The sequence below is a fragment of the Peromyscus californicus genome, unplaced genomic scaffold (assembly GCF_007827085.1).
Source record: "Peromyscus californicus insignis strain IS unplaced genomic scaffold, ASM782708v3 Scaffold_6__1_contigs__length_162567912, whole genome shotgun sequence".
In the NCBI taxonomy this organism is placed as follows: Eukaryota; Metazoa; Chordata; class Mammalia; order Rodentia; family Cricetidae; genus Peromyscus; species Peromyscus californicus.
Genome location: NW_026294584.1, coordinates 121,578,658 through 121,599,239, shown reverse-complemented (window position 1 = coordinate 121,599,239; position 20,582 = coordinate 121,578,658). Strand labels below are relative to the sequence as shown.

Sequence of the window (20,582 nt, the reverse complement as noted above, 5' to 3'; positions counted from 1 at the left end):
CTGGCTTTGAAATATTTGTGGTCTATTTGAGCACCTTGTGCTGCCCATAGAACACTGATTTTTTTCCAAAGGCATAGAAAACTCAGGAGATACAGGAAAAAAACGTGTTGCCATTTATGGCCAAAACTTAGTAAAAAAATGTTTGAGTGATAAAACTTGAGAAAGAATTCTATTTTTAGCAGCTATAAAATCAGAATACAAGGTAAATTCTAGGGGAGAGTGTTTACTGATATAAAATATTCAATTACCTCCCCACTGAGATATTCAACCGAGTCATTATTTACTTCAACAATTTAATTGGAAAGGATAAACAGATGTTTGTTATTTTTACAAGCACTGCGTTAAGACACTTCCTGTTCTACCAGTCAGTAAAAGTCACTACAGGGTATTAATTTTTAGGGATTTTTTTTCCCTGACCTAGAACTCGTGTTAATGAAAACCAGTGAAGGTAGGGCATATTAAACATCATGTTGGGAAACGCTGACATCTGAAGACGTAGTTTCATAATTGAGACAGCCACTACCTTTGCTATTACTAAAGATATTTTAGCTGAGCTTCTCAGGCTTGGTGGATTAGAAATGCTTCCCTTTGGCTCATCAAAAGTCTGACTTGTTGAAAATTTAGAAGACTATTACAGTGTCTGTTTTCATTGTCATGATCATGATTGGTATAAAAATTCACTTGTATGGGGTGGAAGTGTCATAGAAATAGTAAAAAGGATTATTTCGGTGAAAACTGGCCTAACTTTGAAAGTTTATTTGAACAAAAGAAAAAAGAAAGAAAGAGTTGAATGACTTCTATATGCTGTCCCTTTACGGCTGTTGTGTTATTACTCCAACTTGGGCAGTAATAGCAATATGTTAAGATATTGTAAGATGAGATTAAATAATGAAGCAAAAGTATCTGGAATTAATTTTCAGAATTTATCCATTTAATGAAGATCTTTCCTTTGCCTGCACTGGAATTAGACTTGGAAAATGTCTAGTCATTTAAATCATTTTAAAGTAAAACCTCTGATTCATTTATTTTAAAAAAATTATTTATTGTTAAAGTGTTAAGGGTCTAAGCAAGGTCTTTCATATTCTAAACAAGGCTCTCCCAGTGAGCTACAACCTAGCCCTGTAAGTCATTTTAATTACTATCAAGCTGCAAGAGCATCTTTTGTTGTCTGAAGATTGAGGTATGACCCAAGTTCATACAGCCACACACACACATGATGAATAAATAAATGCCTGAATTTTCTTTTTAAGTGAGGAAGCACACCCCTGGTGGAAGCCACACACACTTTTCATCCTTAAAGTCAAGCTCCAGAAAATCTCTGGGAAAACTCCAAATCTCTAATCTACAGGTCCCAGCAGGAGCTGTTGCATTCCCCTTTGAACTCAAGGTCTGAGACCCTCTGCTTTTCCTCATTCCCTTAACCCAACATTCTACTTTCCATCCATCTCATTGTCAAGTTGTTTTCTGGAGGGAGAAATACTTACACTTTTTCCAAGTGTCTGATCATGTTCTTTGTCTGCCTCTTGTCCTGTTCTCATTTGGGTCCTTAAGACTATAAATCATCTTCCCCCAAACTCAAAGTATCACAAATTTATTCCAGACTTTAAATGGAAGTTTATGTTTCTCACATTACAAATTGTTATCAATGTAAGTTTCTTGTCACATTGACTTGAAGGGGAAGGGTGGTGGGATCAAACCTAGGACTTCCTACGTAATACTCTACCACCAAGCCCCTAATTTAAAAACATATGAACGAAATTAGTAGTGTTCGTTTGTTATTAATTACTTAGAACTTTTCCCATCCTGAGGCCTGCTCTACTGTCCTGAATATCAATAGTCTGCTGTTTTCTTCTTTTTCTTGTACCGCTACGCATTTGCTCAGTGGACTCTAGTGGAATCTCTGCTTGTGTGTATTGTGAACTTTAATTCACCCTCTGTGAGTCAAATCAGAATTCTCTTTGCACCTATTGTGCCCCAGACACATAACACATTTCAATTAATTACTAATTTACATGTCATTCTGTCCCAACAGATGATTCTACAACCCAAGAGCAAAGCCCCATATGTTTGCATTCCCAGCAAGCAAAAGAGATAGATTATAAGCAGTTGCTAAGTGACCCACTGACTGATCTCAAGTTAGAAAGTAGCTGCCAGCTTTCCTTAGAAATGGCAATGTGATGATCTGGAATTTGTCTTCCATGCTTCCCCTAGGATTTGACCATCATGCAGTCTATGTTACTAATCTTTGTGGGGGCTTGGACAACATTGCAAGCTGACTTACTTTCTGACGAAAAGGGTAAGGATTGTCTATCCAATAATGTCTGTTTTTGTTAAAGTATATTATAAAAATGGTAATGGAATTTTCTCCAAAATAAGCATTCAATTGGGAAGTTTTTATAAAACAGTATAACTCTTGAGATTTAAGAAATCAGTGTGGGCAGAAATATAAATTCTATACTTCAGTGAAAAATTCAATTCTAAGAGTATATATGGGCATCCTGGAAGAAGGCAGCCTCTGGAGGCCATGTTTAGGACCCCCAATTCCACTGGGAATTTCACAAAAGGCCTCACAAGAAGCAAGAATAAACTTCTGCCATTTTTCTTTTCTTTTTTGCCCCTGAAACTCATTGATCTAAGGGTTTAGTATGATGATGGAGGTTAAGAGAGGAAAACTGTTTGATGGCACCAGCCCAGCTCTATCTAGAACTCTCTATAAAGATGGCATTCTATCTTGGTACTGCCTAGCACATAGCCACTGTCCACATAGTGGACACATAACCACCAAACAGTTGAAATGTACACAGTGCAGCTAGAGCAATGAACTTTGGGGTTTAGTTAGCTAATTTAGATCTGAAAAGCCACAGTAGCCAGTGGCTGTTGGAATAAAGGTGAACTACACAGGCAGTCCTGGAAACCCTTGCATGTCAAACACAGGTGCGGGGTTATGAAGGGCTTTTAAAGGTCAACGGAAAACACTGACAATTTAGAAAATGAATAAATTAAAGATTTTGTGTTTCACAATGTATAGTGTTGCCCGAGTTTGGATGAAAAATTTTAATAAGTTGTTTAGACACTCCAGAAAAAACATAACAGAATAAGACATGAATTGAAATTTTTTACTTTCTTCTTTTTGCTCATTGTGTTTTGCAGTATTTCTACAATGTGTACTGAGTTCTTAATTAAATAAAATATTTTATCTTGAAAGCAAATCCTTTTGTTTTCTACTCAAATACTTTAGGACATGGCTCATAATGAAATATAAATACATTTTACATCGTGAATCATTGATCTTACAAACAAGTAGGTACTTTTATGCAATGGAAACCAGATGTCCACGAGACAACTGTTTTCATGTTTGACATATGCTGCCCCCAAACCCCGGTGTGTTCTTTTTATCTTCTATACTCCTGTGAAAAGAAAAGAAGATGGATTAGAAGTCCAGAAATTGTTACCACATCCCATCCACTGATTATGATGCTTACTGTGAAAAGTACACCTTTAACGAATAACAATATGGTAGATTGTTCATATCCAATAAAACCATGTGAAAGTTACAGGTAGTGCCTGGATGATGAACTAGCAATCATTTTAAAGAAACTTTTGCCAAATTACTTCTGTATCATATATTCTAATAAGCCACAACAAACCAGTATGTTACTGAACAAAATAATTAAAATCTGTTAAAGACTGGGAATATAGCTCACTGGTAACATATCTGTCCCATATTCCCTGGCCCTGAGTTGTACCCCCAGCACCATACACAAAATGGACAGTTTAACATTGGATCATTTTTGTTTGTTGTTGTTTTTTGAATCAATAGTTTTACTTCGACCACCTGTCAATTTTACCGTTAAAGCCATTGGATTAGCTCAAGTTCTTTTACACTGGGCCCCAAATCCTGACCAAGAGCAAAGAACTACTGATCTACAATATCATGTGAAAATAAATGCTCCACAAGAAGATGAGGTAAGTGCTGGGTCTGAGGACAAAAACAAAACCAAAACCAAACCAAACAAAACCAAACCAAGAGTGAATATTCATTTTTTAAACTGCATTTTTCTTCATGAAGTGAAATTCTTCATAAAGAACATCCAATTACTAAAGATCTTCTTGTATTACCAGTAGGACCTGTAAAGTGAATTAGACACATGCTTATTATTCAAAATGAAACAGTAGCATAGAAGGCTTTATCTCAAGGAAAGTCTCTCTCTCCCTCCTTCCCTTCCTCCCCCCCACCTCTCTCTCTCTCTCTCTCTCTCTCTCTCTCGTGTGTGTGTGTGTGTGTGTGTGTGTGTGTGTGTGTGTGTGTGTGAGAGAGAGAGAGAGAGAGAGAGAGAGAGAGAGAGAGTGTACATGTGTGTTATGCACTTGTTAGTGTAGGTCTGTGCACATGTAAGGTGGCTAGGTATGCAGGGGTATGAAGGCCACGGGTTGACGCTTTCCTTGATCCCTCTCCAAGACCTTTTGTTTTTGAGAGAAGCCTCTCATTCAATTGCAAGATCATCAATTCGACTAGGCTTCAGGGATCCACCTCTCTGCACTACCCCCAGTGTTTGGGGTTACAGGTGCATGCTGTCATGTGCCTTGAATTTTACATGTGTTTTGGGGACCCAGACTCAAGTCATTGTGCTCACACAACAGTGACTTTAATGATTCAGCCACACTATTTACCAACTTTTGAAGGGTGATGTATTTGATAGTACTGTAGATGAACGGTCTTATTAAATAAGAAACACAGAGCCAAATGCAGAGTTAATAGCCCAAGAGGTCAGAGTACTAGCTAAGAGCTAAAAACCTTACCCTTCACTGCTGCTGCTTGTTTACTTATCTCCCAAAATGTCAATAAAACTAGAAGAAAGTCGTGAACAAAATGGTACAAGGGAGCAGTACAGGGTCAGAAAACCCAAGGTGAAGGCCAAGTTCATTCACTACCTTGTTTACATCCTCGGGTCTTGAGTTGATTTCTCAGATTTATGCTAGGGATGTGCTAACACACCTACTGCTCATCACATTTGTAGTAAGGTGAAAGAATGGGACATGTAATTTGTACTAACCATTTTGGAGTAAATATGAAATTTTAAAGAATTTTCTGTCCAGAAGGTACTCCTAGAGAGGAGACTGGCATTAATGATGAGAATCAAAGGCAACTTGAGCTTTAATTACAATATGGTGTTTGTTATTAAAAGAGGAATATGTTCATGTGTCATTGAGAAACTATATTAATATTATGATGCCCTTTTCTAAGAAAATTACTTCATACCATTTTACTTATTATCATTTTCAAAGTGGAGTAAAAGGCCTATTTGATTGATGTTGTTTTCTGTTACATACCATGACTGGCGGGTTTTATTTTAGTATAATACCAGGAAGACTGAAAGCAAATATGTGGCCCCCCTTCATGATGGCTTTGCAGCTAGTGTGAGGAGCATCCTATGGAGAAGTCACTCTTTCCTGGCCAGCAGTTGGGTTTCTGCTGAACTCAAAGCTCCATCAGGTAAAGGAGACATGGAACATCTAAATTTCATATTTTACACTTCTCAGAATGGGAAAGAGCCTCTTTTCTTTAGTCCAGCACCACACCTTCCAATCTCCTTTTAATCTTTCATAGCACCCACATTCCGATCATAGCTTTCATAGGCCATCCAGGTCCACCTGTGGCACCCCTGCAAGCACATCCCTATATCTACACTGGGAGCTGGGGCTTCTGATACACATAAGCAGAGATAGCTCTGTTTAAACATTTTAACACAGAGTGACACAAACACAAGACGGAAAAAAAAGGAGGAGACAGACCATCAGACCCTGGGATATGTGACTTCCTAAATCATATATGTTTTAGCCCCATATCTGTGAGTGTTTTTCAAATCTTTCTCCTAGCTACATCATTGGAGAAGATCCTGCCTCCTGTATTATTAGTCAGCTTTCTTTTTACTATAACAAATATGTAAGATAATACACTTATTTTGGTTTCTGGTTTTGGTGGGGGTTTCCACCCATGACCTGTCAGGCCTATTTTTAGTCCATTTAACAACACAGCATATCCTTCCAGAAGCAGGTGGTAGAGGTCTAGAGCCAGGAAGCAAGGGGAGGCAAAAAAAGGGCAAGAGCCCAACTATCTATCCCTTTTAAAGATGTGTCTCCAAAGACCTCCGCAAAGACCTCAACTCAGACAGGGCTCTCCACTTCCCAACTACACCATAAGCTGCACAGCAAAGTCTTTAACAAATAGAACCTGGGCACACTTAACCAAAAACCCTGAACTGTTCTGGTAACAACACAGATGTGTGCATTTACTCATCATTTTCCAGTGGCTTGCCCCTAAATAAGGAGTGTACTTCAAGGAATACAGATGAATATAAATATGGTCCATTGTGTACCTCGCATTAAGCCATTATTTCACATCTACTGAACAACTGAACTTCCTCTATGTGGTTTTCCTTTCAGTGTTAAGTTTCTGCAGTTCTAATTATTCCCTTAGTACCACCGCCCAATACACACTTACACTAATCAAGTATTATTTATGCCACTAACCAAGTGAAAATCCATACTGAATTATTTCTTGGATTGGAACTGGGAAACTGATGACTTACTTTGACATGACATAGACTGTGCAGATGTTTAGTATGTGGACACATGTATGCACAGAGTGAGGAGGGAAGCCCTATATCCATAGGTTCCACATTTATCCTTTCAACTAAATGTGGATCAAAAGCATTCTACGACAAAAGCATTGAAGCATCCATACTGTTCATAAACAGATTGTTTCATGCCACTATTCTAAATAACAGTCTAACAATTATTTACTAAGCACTTACATTAAGTATTTCAAGTTCTCTAGAAAGGATTTATACTAAACCAGAGGCTGTGTAAGCCATATGCAAGATGGCATCATATAAGAGACCTGAGCATCTGAAGGTTTTAGTATGGGAGGAAAGTTCTGGAACAAATAGTACAGATACAGAGGCATGATTTTATAGATACATATGTGTCTACATCATATATAATATGCATGTATGTATCATAAGGCAAACTAACCAGTTTTCTGTCTCCAAATTCCAAACGGCAATAGGAAGCTCTCTCCTCTCACCCTCTCTCTCTGTCCAATGAAAGACACTTGATGACAGTGATACAAATTAATCTATAGCTGTTTTAAGAAAAAATAAAAACACTTCCATTATTCAGAGTTTCCTCTTTAGGAAGGTTATCCCTGACCCTAGCCCCCAAAATACCTTTTCCCCCTTCTTTGTTTCACAGAGTGTTCTGGGTAGCACAAACATAATTTGGGGGAAATCCAGTGCAAACAAACATTTGGAATCTTAGATTTTAAGTTATAGTATGTTAAGGAGGCTGGCAAGCTGTTTACATTGGTCTCTAATATAATAGTAAGATCTTGGGGTATTGCCAAAATGCATCCCCTGAGCAGTAATCCATGGGATTCTTGAAATATAGATGCCAAGGAATGGCTCATATAATCTAAGAGGGAAGGGGATTCTGGAGAGATTCTTTGACCTAACCTCTCATTTACAGCAGGAACAACTGGAGTTCAGGCAGCATTTGGGGAAATGCCTCACAGTCAGGTACTGACAAATATAGTACTAGAGTGCTCAAGTTGTTGGACACATGACACTAGACTTGAACTTTCAGACATCCGTCTCACTGACACACCTCCACAGCTTCATCTACAATAGCTGAAAAGTTCTTTCATGTCAAAACCCGAGGCTTTATAGCTTTAGTTTCATTTCTCCAGTAAATTTGCCCTTTGCAAATGAGTTTCTATAATTGGATGTTTGTGGTCACTCACAATCAATAGTATCTCAAACAAAAGCACAAAATTCATAAGCCATCATGGCAATGTTTTGTTCTTTTTATTTGTGGTCCCCTAGGGTCTTCTGGAACCTCGGTTATGAATTTAACTTGTACCACAAACACTGTTGTGAGTAGTCACACCCACTTAAGGCCATACCAAGTGTCTCTTCGCTGCACCTGGCTTGTTGGCAAGGATGCCCCTGAGGACACACAGTATTTCCTATACTACAGGTCAGTATCTATTTTTACTTATGCAAATTATCCATTTCCTCTTCCCTTATAAAAACTCATGGGTGTTGCAATTTAGGTTTGGTGTTTGGACTGAAGAATGCCAGGAATACAGCAGAGATGCACTGGACAGAAATACTGCATGCTGGTTTCCCAGGACGTTTATCAACAGCAAAGGGTTTGCGCAGCTTGCAGTGCATGTTAATGGCTCAAGCAAGCATGCTGCAATCAAGCCCTTTGATCAGCTGTTCACTCCACATGCCATTGGTAAGACACTAATCCCAACTTTGGAATAATGGAATAGTAGAATCTTTGCATTGTAAAGGGTCTTGCTACCTTTCAAATATTAAACAAGCATACAATCAATATGAGGGAAAAAATAAGATAGGCATCCCAACTTTAATTCTACATAATTGCTGGATGACTTGGAAATGTAGGGGACGGTCCTGAGAGTGGGAAGATGTTTAGTGGTCGTCTTGGCCCCTATCTATGAGTTATCTAGCTCTTATCTTCCCTACTTGTTCCCTCTCCTGAGCTGTGATGAAATCAGATCTTAAACATATCCTTTTGAGGGTAGAGTTCTCCCCAGTTGAGAATGACTGCACCTGGAAAAGTCATGGCACTACTCATCTGTTCTGGCTTCTTCCATGAAATGTATGTTCACAGGTCTTGTAATAGATCATACCCAGAACAGTTCTGAGTCTTTTCCCCAAGGTGTGGTCCTTCTGCAGTCCAAAGGTATTCATTCAGGTTTTCCATCATGTGGCTCTTCTTTCAAAGCTAACCATCTCCAATCCTCATTGGTCCTTTGTAGTGGTTTGGACTCATCTCTAGACTTTTAAACAATATGTCCACAGGTTTTTTCTCTCCTCCACCCTTGTCTTTTCTTTCCCACTTCCTCTTTCATTTTTTTCATATGTGTATGTGTACTGTATATGTATTTGTGCAGGTGTGCTTGTCCATGCAGAAGCTTGGGATTAACATTAGAATATCTTCCTCAATTGCTTCTCCATTTTATTTTGTAGGGATCAGAAACTTTCACTGGATCTGGAACTTGTCATTTTTGCTGGTTGGCTAGCTTAGTGAGGCCCTAGAATCCACCTATCTCTACCACCCAACCACCACCCCTAGCTCTGAGGTTACAGCTGTTTTCACCTGGGTGCTGGGAATCCAAACTCAGTCTCTGATGCTAGTATGGAAGTGCTTACTCCTGTAAAGACATATTTAGCTCGATCTGCCCTTTTAATACAGAAGCTTCTTGTTCTATCTGACAAAACAAGACAACAACAACAAAAAATAAACCCTGGAACCAGAAAGGAGAAGTGATTTTCCCAGAGCTATCCCTCTGCTGGGAAATGGATGTGGGGCACATGGTCCCTGTGCTGACCATGAGCACAGTCTAACCTGGAAAGTTAAAGGGATGCTGGGCACACCTTGCAATGAGCTGCCAGGGGAAGGGTGCCAATCAATCCCTTGCATGTGGAGTAGTGATTTCTGTTTTTTATATGTGTAAATCTATTCAACAAGCCACACCAAGAACCTCATGGGAAGCCATCCACTTCCTGTGGCTTGAGATTGGTTGATTGAGACCTAATGGTAAACCTTGAAAAAAGCATATCTTAGAAACAGTGGCTTGGGGCTGTCAGCCCTGATCATTGTTTTCACAGAATTGCCGCTGACCTACCTTTTCTTCTCTCACCTAGATCAAGTGAATCCTCCAATGAATGTGACAGTTGAGATCGAAGAAACTTCTCTTTATATCCAGTGGGAGAAACCAGTTTCTGCCTTTCCAGTTCATTGCTTTAATTATGAATTGAAAATCCACAACACAAAGAATGGTTACTTTCAGGTAATTTTTAGTATCTTTCCAGTATTCCATGATAGACATCCATTATTTGTGGAGCATTTAAAACAGTGGTTCTTAACCTTCCTAATGCTGCAACACTTTAATACAGTTCCTCATGTTGTGGTGATCCCCAACCATAAAGTTATTTTCAATGCTACTAAATAACTAATTTTGCTACTACTATGAATCCTAATGTAAATATTTTGGGATATAGAAGTGTGCCAAAGGGGTTGCAACCCACAGTCTGAGAGCCACTGATTCAAAAGTTTCAGTAGTGACTACTCTGGGTGTTTTTAAGTATCAACAAAGTCAATGTTGACTTACATCTGCCCCAGGTATTACAGAAATAAATCAAATCTTACAGTAGCTTTATTTTGAAAAGACAAACTTTGAGTAGAAAATATTACAAAGGATAAAATGAAATTCATTTGAAAGAGCTTTGCTAAAAATACAAATGATACAGCTACAGTAGGGGAAAACAGGAAGGCAAGTTTTCCAGAAGTTACAATTATCCTAAGAGCCTGTAATTCTACTTCTAGGTATGCATGTAAATGATTTCAAAATAGGGTCTCAAAAAAGATATTTGGATACCCATGCTCACAGCAGCATTACTCACAAGCTGAAACAGCCCCCACATCCATTAATCGATGACTAGAGTCAGACTTGGTGGCACACATTTGTGATTCCAGCACCCAGGAGGGAGGCAGAGAGAGGAGGAATGCTGTAAATCTGAAGCTAGTCTGGATTACACAGCAAGATTCTTACCTGAAAACAAACAAGCCAAACCTAAAGCCCTACAGAATATGAATAGAAAAACAACATGGGATATATATTAATATGTACAAAGGGTCATTCCTCAGTCTTTGAAAGGACATTCTGATACATGCTACAATATGAATGAGCCTAAGGACAGCAAGCAAGGTGAAATAAGCAGGTCTCAAAGGACAAATAGTATATGATTCTGCCTTTATGAGATGCCCTGGGTGGAGAAACACATATAAACAGAAGGCAGTACAATGACTGCCAGGAAATGGGCAATGGAAAATGAGGAACCGTTGTCTAATGGGAACAGTGTCCAGAGTGTGAATTTTTGATCACTGGGTGATGGGAATTGAATGGAGGGTCTCATGCACACAGAGACCAACTTCAGACTTGCAAGATGAAAAGTGTGTTGCAGTCTGGTTGCACAACAGTGTGTCTGTTCAACATTTCTGGCCTGCACACTTGACAATGGTGCAGTGGGCATGTGTTACACTCATAGAGTTTTATTGTGTTATTTTATAACTTGTCCACAATAACTGTTGCGTAATTATGTTTCCTATTTTATTAAGCCTCATCCCCGGAAAAAAAAAAAAAGCCAAATAATTTCTTATAGTCACAAAGCTAAAAGATAAGAGCACTGACTGCTCCTCCAGTGGACCCAGGTTCAATTCCCAGCACCCACGTGGCAGCTTACAACTGTCTGTAACTCTAGTTCCAGAGGATCTGGTATCCACCCACAGACATACATACAGGCAAAACACCAATGCAACAAAAATAAATTAAATAAAAATGAATGGACATAAGATAAGTCCTGCCCTGGCAAATGGCATCAGAGCCTCCCACCATAGGAAAGATCAACAGAGTACAGAGGAGAGAGGGGGCAAAACAACCCTGTCATCCTTCACAGCATGGAGTTGAACATAGCCTGGGGGCATCAGACAGAAACTTGACGACTGAGGCAAAAAGAGAAGGACATCATAGTGTGTGTTTCCAGAAATATCCTCTATGAAGGACTGGCTTTCTCTTGTAAATTTCTAATCTGCCATAGATTAGTGCTTTCATAAACATTAAAAAGGATCAACTAGGAAAAACAAAACAAAACAAATATAGCTGAAGACATGAAAATACAAACCAATTGATCATGTTGTCACGACAATGTCCAATGGCTCTCCACTTCTAAACCATGCTCTCACTGTCTGCACTGATCTTATCATAGAGGAGCAATCAGCATTTCCTGACCTTTACCAGTTCACAACCACGCTGTGCCTGCTGGGCGTCTGAGGAAAAGGAACAGGCCAGAGGCTTGAGAGTACATGCTTCCTTCAGCCAAGGGGTAGTGACTGAGCTGGCCTCAACACAAGGCTAACATCAGACTTGTAACTCTGTACTTACATAGCAATTTCAGAGTGGCTCCGTGAGACATTTACTAGAAGCCAAAGAGCATCTACTTTAAAACCAGGGCCACGGGCAATGAGCAGCATCAAAAGATTTTACATGGTTGAGAAATGTAGCATTTACGGTAGAAGGGTAATCCTGGCTGCAGTGTGAAGGTTGGATGTGAGGGAGACTAAGTGGGTACGGGATGTGAGCTGTTTGGACCATCCAAGCAATAGAGCAGAAAACCCACACAGGCTGTGGTCACTGGGCAGGGCTGAACAGGCACAAACCACGTGCTGTTTAGGACGACGACTTACCAGTGTGGAAGGACAAGGTAACAGAGATTATGCATATTGTTGAAGGTGACTTCAATTTTTCCATATGAAAAGTGAATTTTTCTACATGGCTTCACCTGGTCCTTCAGCTGACCCTTTTATATATTTTAGTTATAAGATCACTTTCCCCCCTCAGGGTAACTTGCCAAGACCTCACACTGGAACAGTGTGGAATAAACTCATGACTACGCCCTGGTGATTTTAGATTACTTGCTAAATAATGAGACACATTACCTGCATGTGACTCCCTCAAGCTGGTATTCTGCAAAAATTATTTATCTAGGCATTATTACAATGTTAATTTCCCCCATTTAGATGGAAAAACTGGCCACCAACAAATTCGTCTCAAAAATTGATGATGTTTCTACATACTCCATTCAAGTGAGAGCAATTGTGAGCTCATCTTGCAGAGTGTCTGGAAGCTGGGGCGAGTGGAGTCAGCCTATTTATGTGGGTGAGTCCCTATTGTGTATTTAAAAGCAGTGGCAACAGATAATCCTGGCGAGTGCACATGTTCACTCAGGTCTTGAAACGGCTTCAGCTCCACTCTGCCTCACTTTTCATCCAGCCACTGTGTCTTCAAGTAGACGCATGTGGTCTAGGAAACCTTGTGGTCCCACTGTCTCTCTAGCACAAGCCCTTCCCAGGCCTATTTTATTTTGTTCCATAATTTATATTGAGATTTTTCTGTTTTTACTGCCATCCATATTGTGCGTGTATGTGTGCATGCATGAGTGTGTGCTGTATGAAAGAGAGAGAGAGAGAGAGAGAGAGAGAGAGAGAGAGAGAGAGAGAGAGAGAGAGAGTATGCAGGTATGTGCACTGTGTGTGTTCATTCAGGACAAAGGGGGATGTCGGGATCCTGCTTGATCATTCCCTGCCTTGTTCCTTTGAGACAGGATCTCTTGTTGAACTTGGGGCTCTGCTGGTATGCAGTAAGCACCAGACGTCCTCACACCTCTGAGCTCAACAGCGTTGTGTTTACAGGTACCCACGCAGCCATGTCCAGCTTTTCAAATGGATGTTGGGAATTTGAACTCAGTCCCTTACATTTGTACAGCAAGCACTCTTACCTGCTGAGGCATCTCCCCACCCCCTATCTAATTATTTAGAGTACACTTTTTATTTTCAGATAATTGCAGGTTCATAAGCTGGGGAAAGAAACAGAAATACAATCTTTCTTTGACCTAGTTTCTCCCAGTGGCAACATCTTGCAAAATCGATAGTATAAATGTAAAACTACAAAACTGACATTGATGACCCTCCATCTTTCTCAGAGCCTGTGGATTTAATGCATAATTACTTCTTTATGTTTGGTCTTATGCCGTGTTAGTGTTCACGTTGCAGCTCAGTCAAGGTGCCAAATTGTGGATCATAAGATTGTTCCCTTTCACCTTTGGAAACACACCCGTCCTCTTTTGCCCCTCATTTCTAGGCCCCGGAAAGGTCCCCATCACCATAATTTTGTCATAATCAGGTATGAATTTATTTGTTTCCTTTTTAAAAGATTTTAAAACTAAATAATATTAAGGTCCATGAAACCTGAATCCATTCCTGAACCTTTAGCCTAACAGATAGTAATTTGGACATCTCCTGGGCATGTGTGTTGGTTTTGAACCTATTTTTATTTGTGATCAAATTGACTGGTTTATTTGGTAAATAAAATGAGTACCATACATGACAAGTAACAGGGAATGGGTAGCAACCATGGATGAAGGGGGGTATTTCTTGGATAAAGGGAATTACTGGTATACAAAGATATTTGCAAAACACTAGATGATTTTCATATATTCTCTTAGATAAATCTATCAAGAAACCCGTCCTTCAGATAAGGATGTATATTTGGAACACTTGGGTGATGGGCTTACCTCTGCAAGCTCTGAGATGGGGTGAACCCTAGGTTAATGTATTCTAGGGCCCAGTCTCTTAGCACTCAGTCATGGTGTGATAGGACCCTACATGTTGCAAGGTGCTTAGCAAATTAGGCTGGCATAGAGGACTTTGTGCTTATAGCTGGTTACATTACGTCTTACAGGACCTAAGGGATGTTCCAAAACAACTGGGACAGCATACTTAGAGAGAAATTTATGTCAGGCACATACTAAAATTTTCTACTAAAGTAATTCGCTCACTTGGGCTACAGGGTGGGTCCTCCGGAAATTCTTGGGCAGCGAACCATTAGCCTGTGCGGCAGTGAGTCAGAACTGATGTTATCAGGTTCATTTCCAGGGGAGAGAGGAATGACGGAAGGCCTTGAGAGGTGGAGCACTGATCTGGGTCTGTAAGGAGGCTGAGAACATTGCCCCGAATTCCTGTGGCACCCCCTACAGTTGTTCAATACACGACCAATACTGCCGTATTCAGTGCCTGACAGCACTGGGGTGTGTGTGTGTGTGTGTGTGTGTGTGTGTGTATGTGTGTGTGTGTGTGTGTTTGCTAGGAGCAGCACCGTGAGCTTCCCAGGGAGAGGAACTGAAAGTGGGGTATGGGGAACTGAAAAATGGACAGCCTTACCTACCTCATGATTTTGATGAGGTGAATCTTCTCCCTCCCTTTCTCCCCGGCTGAACTAAACTGACCTGGTACACATAGGATCGCTCTCAAAAACATGTCATTTGCACAAATAAAACTTATTCTGTGCCCCAAGAGAAAACCAAGACTCATTAGTCTCAGGGAATTTGAAACAAGATTATTAATTTTGTCAAATCCTGTAGCAGAAGCTTTGCATATTTGTATTCCATGGATTCCTTTTACAAAGTGTTTTATGTGTTTCTCAAGTGTACAACTCTCATTGGCCTGAAGCTACTGATGTTTCTCATTGTTGTCCCTATATTGCAACCTAAACAAATTTGGAAAAAAAAAATGAATATGGACCAAGAGACCTCAGATGAGTATGGTAGAGGCCAAGGTCAGAATCTCGGCTAAGAAGTCAGTATTGTTTGCTGAGTGCTTGAGTCTTGAAGTTATAGTTGGTGTTGACTGTTGACACTTTAGAACTTAAGAGGGTGAGGAAGCAGCAGTAGACAAAATCAAATCTGGATTTTAGCTGTGGCTCTGCCAGTGTGTAGTTCAATGGCCCAAGTTAGAGATGGCTAAGTAATCAGAGAGCACAGTACAGCGCTGCGGATTCCGAGAATAAACTCAGGTTGTAAGAGGGAGTGATAGTCTGCCACCACACGGGGGACTGAGCGAAGGAGCACGCTAAACTGAGTTTTACTACTCTGACCTAGTTCCTAACAAGTAACCTTTCTGGGCCTCAGTCCCCTCACCTGTAGATGTGACACTTCTTTCCCTGGTTGCTTCTAACTCTGCCGTTCTTGTGACTCCACTCTCCAATATTCATCACCAAAGCACTGAGAGTAAGATGGTGATCCACCTTGAGAGTTTACGTTAAGCTTGTTTTTAACGTATTACTCATTTCCCCTCTCCCGCTCTCTTACCATTTCCAAAATAACTGCTTCCTGGCTTGGACCTGGCCTCATTATATTTCCCTCCCAGGTATACTTCATTGCCATTTGCTACTGCGAATCCTATGTCATTTATTGCCACCCATTTCATGAAGACGAGCTGATTAATATTAGCGCTTACCTTATAAATCCATCCTTTCTGGAATTTACTCCCCTGCTCAGTTTAGGATCATTAGTGAATTTAATCAATGCAGACTCTCCGTTTTCATCAAGATGATTAATAAACATAATAGGAAGTCCGAGCCCCTCAGGGACATTTTGCATGGCTCTTCCTTACCCCTGGAGGATGCAGTAATAATTATGCTCAGCTTGCAGTCTCTCAGGCAGTTTTGCTGCTATATTCATTTCCTTCAGACACTCTTCCATCTCTCCTACCTTGCCTCACAAACAGCCCCTGGGAGCCCTCCTGGATTTTCACTATCACCCCGTGCCTTTGATATTATGTTCACTCCGTTATTTTAATTAAGCTAAGGAAATGGAAGCCTGAAGATATTAAGTGACTCAGTCATTGTCAAATAGCCAAGGAGTGATTACTAATGTATAATTTCCCCAAATAAGTGCCATAAGAACCAATTAGCAAATTAGGATAGTTTAACTAATTAACCCATTATAGCCCAAGGTTACTTCATGAAGAATGAGACACAGGAAATTGGATTGATGATGTAGAGAGCTCGGCTTGGGGGAGGGGACTTCTGTTCTGCTTGGCAAGGTCCTTGGCCAGTCCAATAAGCACAGGGGGTATAGATGCAGTGAGCAGGACAGCCAGTGAATAAGATCTCTCTATCTGCTTGAGATTTGCTTTGAGTCTGCCTTCTTGCCCTGGGATTTTCAGAGCATAGGTTTTCTTTTTCTTTCTTTCCTTTTTCTCTTTCATTCTCTTTTCTTTCCTTTCCTTCCTTCTTCCTCCTCCTCCTCCTCTCTTCCTCCCTCTCTCCCTCCCTCTCTCTCTTTCTTTCTTAAAAATAAACAATAGTAGCAGTTTTGTTTTATCAGTACTCCTTATCAACTACCCTGCAGCAGCTGGCTTCTGCTTTAAGAGCTGAACTTCCCAATTTCAAGGTCTTTCTTTTTCTCAAACTTGAAGTTCCGGATTCTTCTGTTCTGGTGTTATCTCTGCCATCTCCTGTTTACTGAAAACTTTTGTGTGTGTCCTGGACCCTGGTCTCTGAAGCTTTCTGGTTGTTTTTTTTTTTTTCACATCTTCTCTCCTCCACTCTGTGACTTTCAAATACTGAGTGTGGAGCAAGCAATTATGGAAATAAATGTTCCCAGGGTGCATCCTGCCCCATCGAAATGCGAGGGTTGACTGCATTTATTTGTAGCTCTGCCCTTGGTTAGGAGCTGACCTATTTCTTGGTAATAGGTTAGACCTGACAATCACTGGACTCCTCTTCATGTGAACAGTGGTTTGCTCCACCCTCACTGAAGGCTGTATCTGCCACTCTGCACCTGGCATTATTAGAAATCAGTGAAAATGCGTTTTTTCAAAAATCTTTCTTCAGCTTTAAGATGGGTGCACTTATAGGGAGCAGAACAAGACTCAGTCACCCCCGTTCTCACATGGCTCAGTCAGCAGTGTGGTCACTGCTCACAGGGTTACTGCTGCTGTCTGCTATGACAAATCCCTCAGCAACAAAGACAGGCCCCTCAGAGGAGGTCCTGACCTTCACTTTCCTGCTATGGTGTGAGCCACTGTGTGTGTGTGTGTGTGTGTGTGTGTGTGTGTGTGTGTGTGTGTGTGCAGGGGGACATGTGTGGTGGCCATACTGTCAGAGCCAAGCCCAAACCAATGTGGCACATAGGAGTGGGGACTGGATGGAGGGAAGGTGTTTTTCTTTGACTTGGTGCCCTTGACAGATGTGTGCAGCAGTTTACCTCCACTTGAAGCTTATGGACTCAAAAGCTGGGAGGAGATGGGGTCATCTTGGCCCACTGCATTTCCTTCGTGTTTTCACAGCCTATCAGAGAAGTTCAAGCTCTGCTTCTCACCCCTTCTCTCTTCTGGGTCTGGAGGTTTCTCCCCTGCCCCTCTTCATCTGTCCGTCTGTTTGCCTTTCTCTGTCTCTTTCCTCTCTTCCAAGGTATAAACCAGAAAAGGGAAGAAGAAAGGGAAACAGGAAAAAGGAAAGAGCTGGCTTGGCTTGGCTTGCTCTGGGTTTCCCAAAATAATCTGCTGGTTCAAAGCTTCATGAGGTAAGAGAAGGGTCAACACGGGAGTTCGGGGGTGGGGGTGGGGGGTGGGGAATGCTTGGAAAGAAAAAGAGGTGACCCAGTAGCAACAAGGAAAACCCCTCATTGGCTACTGTCACAGCTGTGACCTTGGGTTTTTCTTTGAAAATGGGGGATTTCACCTGGGTAGACATTGGAGTTGAGTCGAACTCCTTCCTTTGACTCAGGCTTCTGTGGTTTCAAGGCTGGATGAATCTCGCCTGGTAAGCCTCAAGCTGGACCACCTTGGCTCTGAGGGCTGTCCCACTATCTTGAAGGAAGGGTAGCAGTAAGCTTACTGTCCCCTAATGCCAAGGTTGTTGTTTGTTTGTTTGTTTTTGTTGTTTTGTTTTATTTCAGGTGTGGCCACACCAATCAATCCTCTATGCATGATAATTTAGGTGAAGGAAAAGTTGGATCTCTGTGCCTGGCCATGTGAGAGGCAAACTTACAGTATCCAGAATATCTGCCCAAATGACCTGCCCATCTACTAAGTAGATGGGGGAAAGACGACAAGGGTCTACTCAAAGCTGCTAAGCGCTGGGCGTAGGCCTGAAACTTGGCAAAAAGATTGCCTTTATACCTGTGTGTGCTGACTGACGCTCCCTTGTTCCATTTGTTATGTTCAAGCCTGAGAAACTGAGGCACGGAGATAGACCTGGCTTGGGATGTAGACTGCTGCAGATGTGACATTCTGCTAGTACTTGGTCTGCTCAGGCTCCATCTAGGCCAAGCAATGGAGTTGTTTACATTGACCTCCACAGGAAGTTTTTGTCTAAATATTTATTCCATGTTGTGCACCATACTCATTGTGTGTGTGTGTGTGTGTGTGTGTGTGTGTGTGTGTGTGTGTGTATACATGTGTGCGGATTTGTTTAAGAGTGTGTGAGTATGGGCATGCATGTGCCACAGTTCACTGAGGAAGTCAGAGGACAGACAACCTTTGGGTGTTGGGCCTAGCATTAGGCTCTTTCCAGTTGCACACATCAGGCTAGCTGGCCCTCAGATTTCTACAGATTCTCCCTTCTCTGCCTCCCATTCCCCTGCAGTTTTTGCCAGGATTACAAATGCCTGGGCTGCTGTGCTGGGCTTTGGTGTGGATTCCAGAGATCTGAGCACAGACTTTCAGGCTTGTGTGATAAGCTATTGTACCCACTAAGCCATCTTACCAGCCCAATGCAATGTTCATCTTAATTCAGATTCTTTTTTTTTTTTTTTAATTTTTTAAATCTTTTGTTGTTGTTTTGAGACGGGGTTTCTCTGTGTAATAGCCCTGGCTGCCCTGGAACTCACTATGTAGACCAGGCTGGCCTTGCAATCACAGAAATCCACCTGCCTCTGCCCCCTCCCACCCAACCCCTGAATGCTGGGATTAAAGGCATGTGCCGCCACCACCACCCAGCTTAACTCAGATTCTTGAGGAGTGAGACTCACCGTGACTTCTGACCTCTTTCTTCCTTTGTACCCAGAATTCTGGTGTTTGTGTCTCTTGACCTGAGGAGTCTGACAGCTCTGCAATTGTGGTCTTCCTTGGAGAATCTAGGGAAATTAACTCGATGCCTTTGCTCTGACACAATGCATTAATCCCAATCATAATTACCACAAACATGGATTGATCGGCTACCGTGGACCGGCACAGATGCTAAGCACTGTGTGTGTGTGTTAACTTGTTCACTCTTATTCCCAGCTTCAAAGCAATACACAAAGTGAAACAAATCCACTGCTCAAGGAAGGTCACCTCAGCAGCAAGAGATAGAACTAGGCCCAAACCTCTCAGTCCTGAGTTACTCACTTCTGCAGGATTCCTCACCCTCGGCAGTCAGCCTGCAACTGCTTTAGCGGGTTCGCAAAAATCGGGCTCCATAGCTGCTCACAGCGAAGAATTCTGAGTTTGTGGGAGCTCTGGAAGGCACAGGTCCTTTATGGGAAGCCTGCAGAGAAGGATCCCCATTGTGATCCATCCTGTCTGGGCCTAGTCGGGGTTATGAAAACCACCAGGCTTCCACTCAATCCCAAATTGGTCAAGTCATTCACGTACACAGTGCAGTCTCCATGGCCTTGCTGCACCGTCCTTCGCCTGAGCCCAGCTTCTCCAGGACCGCACAGCTTTGTGCGTTTGCCTGTGGGCTTCTGGTTTTATACAAGGCATTTTGCTGCCCCTACCTTTTGTTTGTTGTTATTTTCTCCTTGGCTCCTCAAGCCAGCTGATCTCGCAGAGTCCACCTGAAAGCTGCCAGAGAAAGCTCAGTCACAGGAGGCGACTTTTGACTTTTGCTTGAATTGGGAACCTTTCCTGAGTGACACGAACAGCTTCAGCCTCCAAAAAGGGGAAAGCCACAAGAAGCTAGTTAAACCCTGTATCACAGACTAACATATTGACACCATCTTAATTACTCAACCCTGTTGACGCCATTTAAACTGCTCCCACTACCCGCTAGTTTAAAAACACAGCAGGGCTGCTTTATTGGAAGGGCTCCGTCAATTTACTAATTAGTACGTTTGCTTCAAACCTATTGTTGAGTCAGAGTCAGATTCAAAATCGATACTGAAGCT

General features: G+C 41.5%; 1 protein-coding gene across 1 annotated transcript in view; it reads left to right on the top strand.

Moving 5' to 3' along the window:
* Positions 1-3,170: 3,170 nt before the first annotated feature.
* The window catches only part of Il5ra (interleukin 5 receptor subunit alpha), a 29,846-nt gene continuing 12,434 nt past the window's right edge, over positions 3,171-20,582 (top strand). Inside the window, exons 1-7 of the mRNA XM_052721429.1 lie at positions 3,171-3,966; positions 5,356-5,494; positions 7,884-8,037; positions 8,114-8,301; positions 9,738-9,883; positions 12,670-12,812; positions 14,398-14,401. Of these exons, the coding sequence (XP_052577389.1) occupies positions 3,766-3,966; positions 5,356-5,494; positions 7,884-8,037; positions 8,114-8,301; positions 9,738-9,883; positions 12,670-12,812; positions 14,398-14,401 (975 nt within the window). The 5' untranslated portion in view covers positions 3,171-3,765. The remainder of the gene's footprint in view (positions 3,967-5,355; positions 5,495-7,883; positions 8,038-8,113; positions 8,302-9,737; positions 9,884-12,669; positions 12,813-14,397; positions 14,402-20,582) is intronic.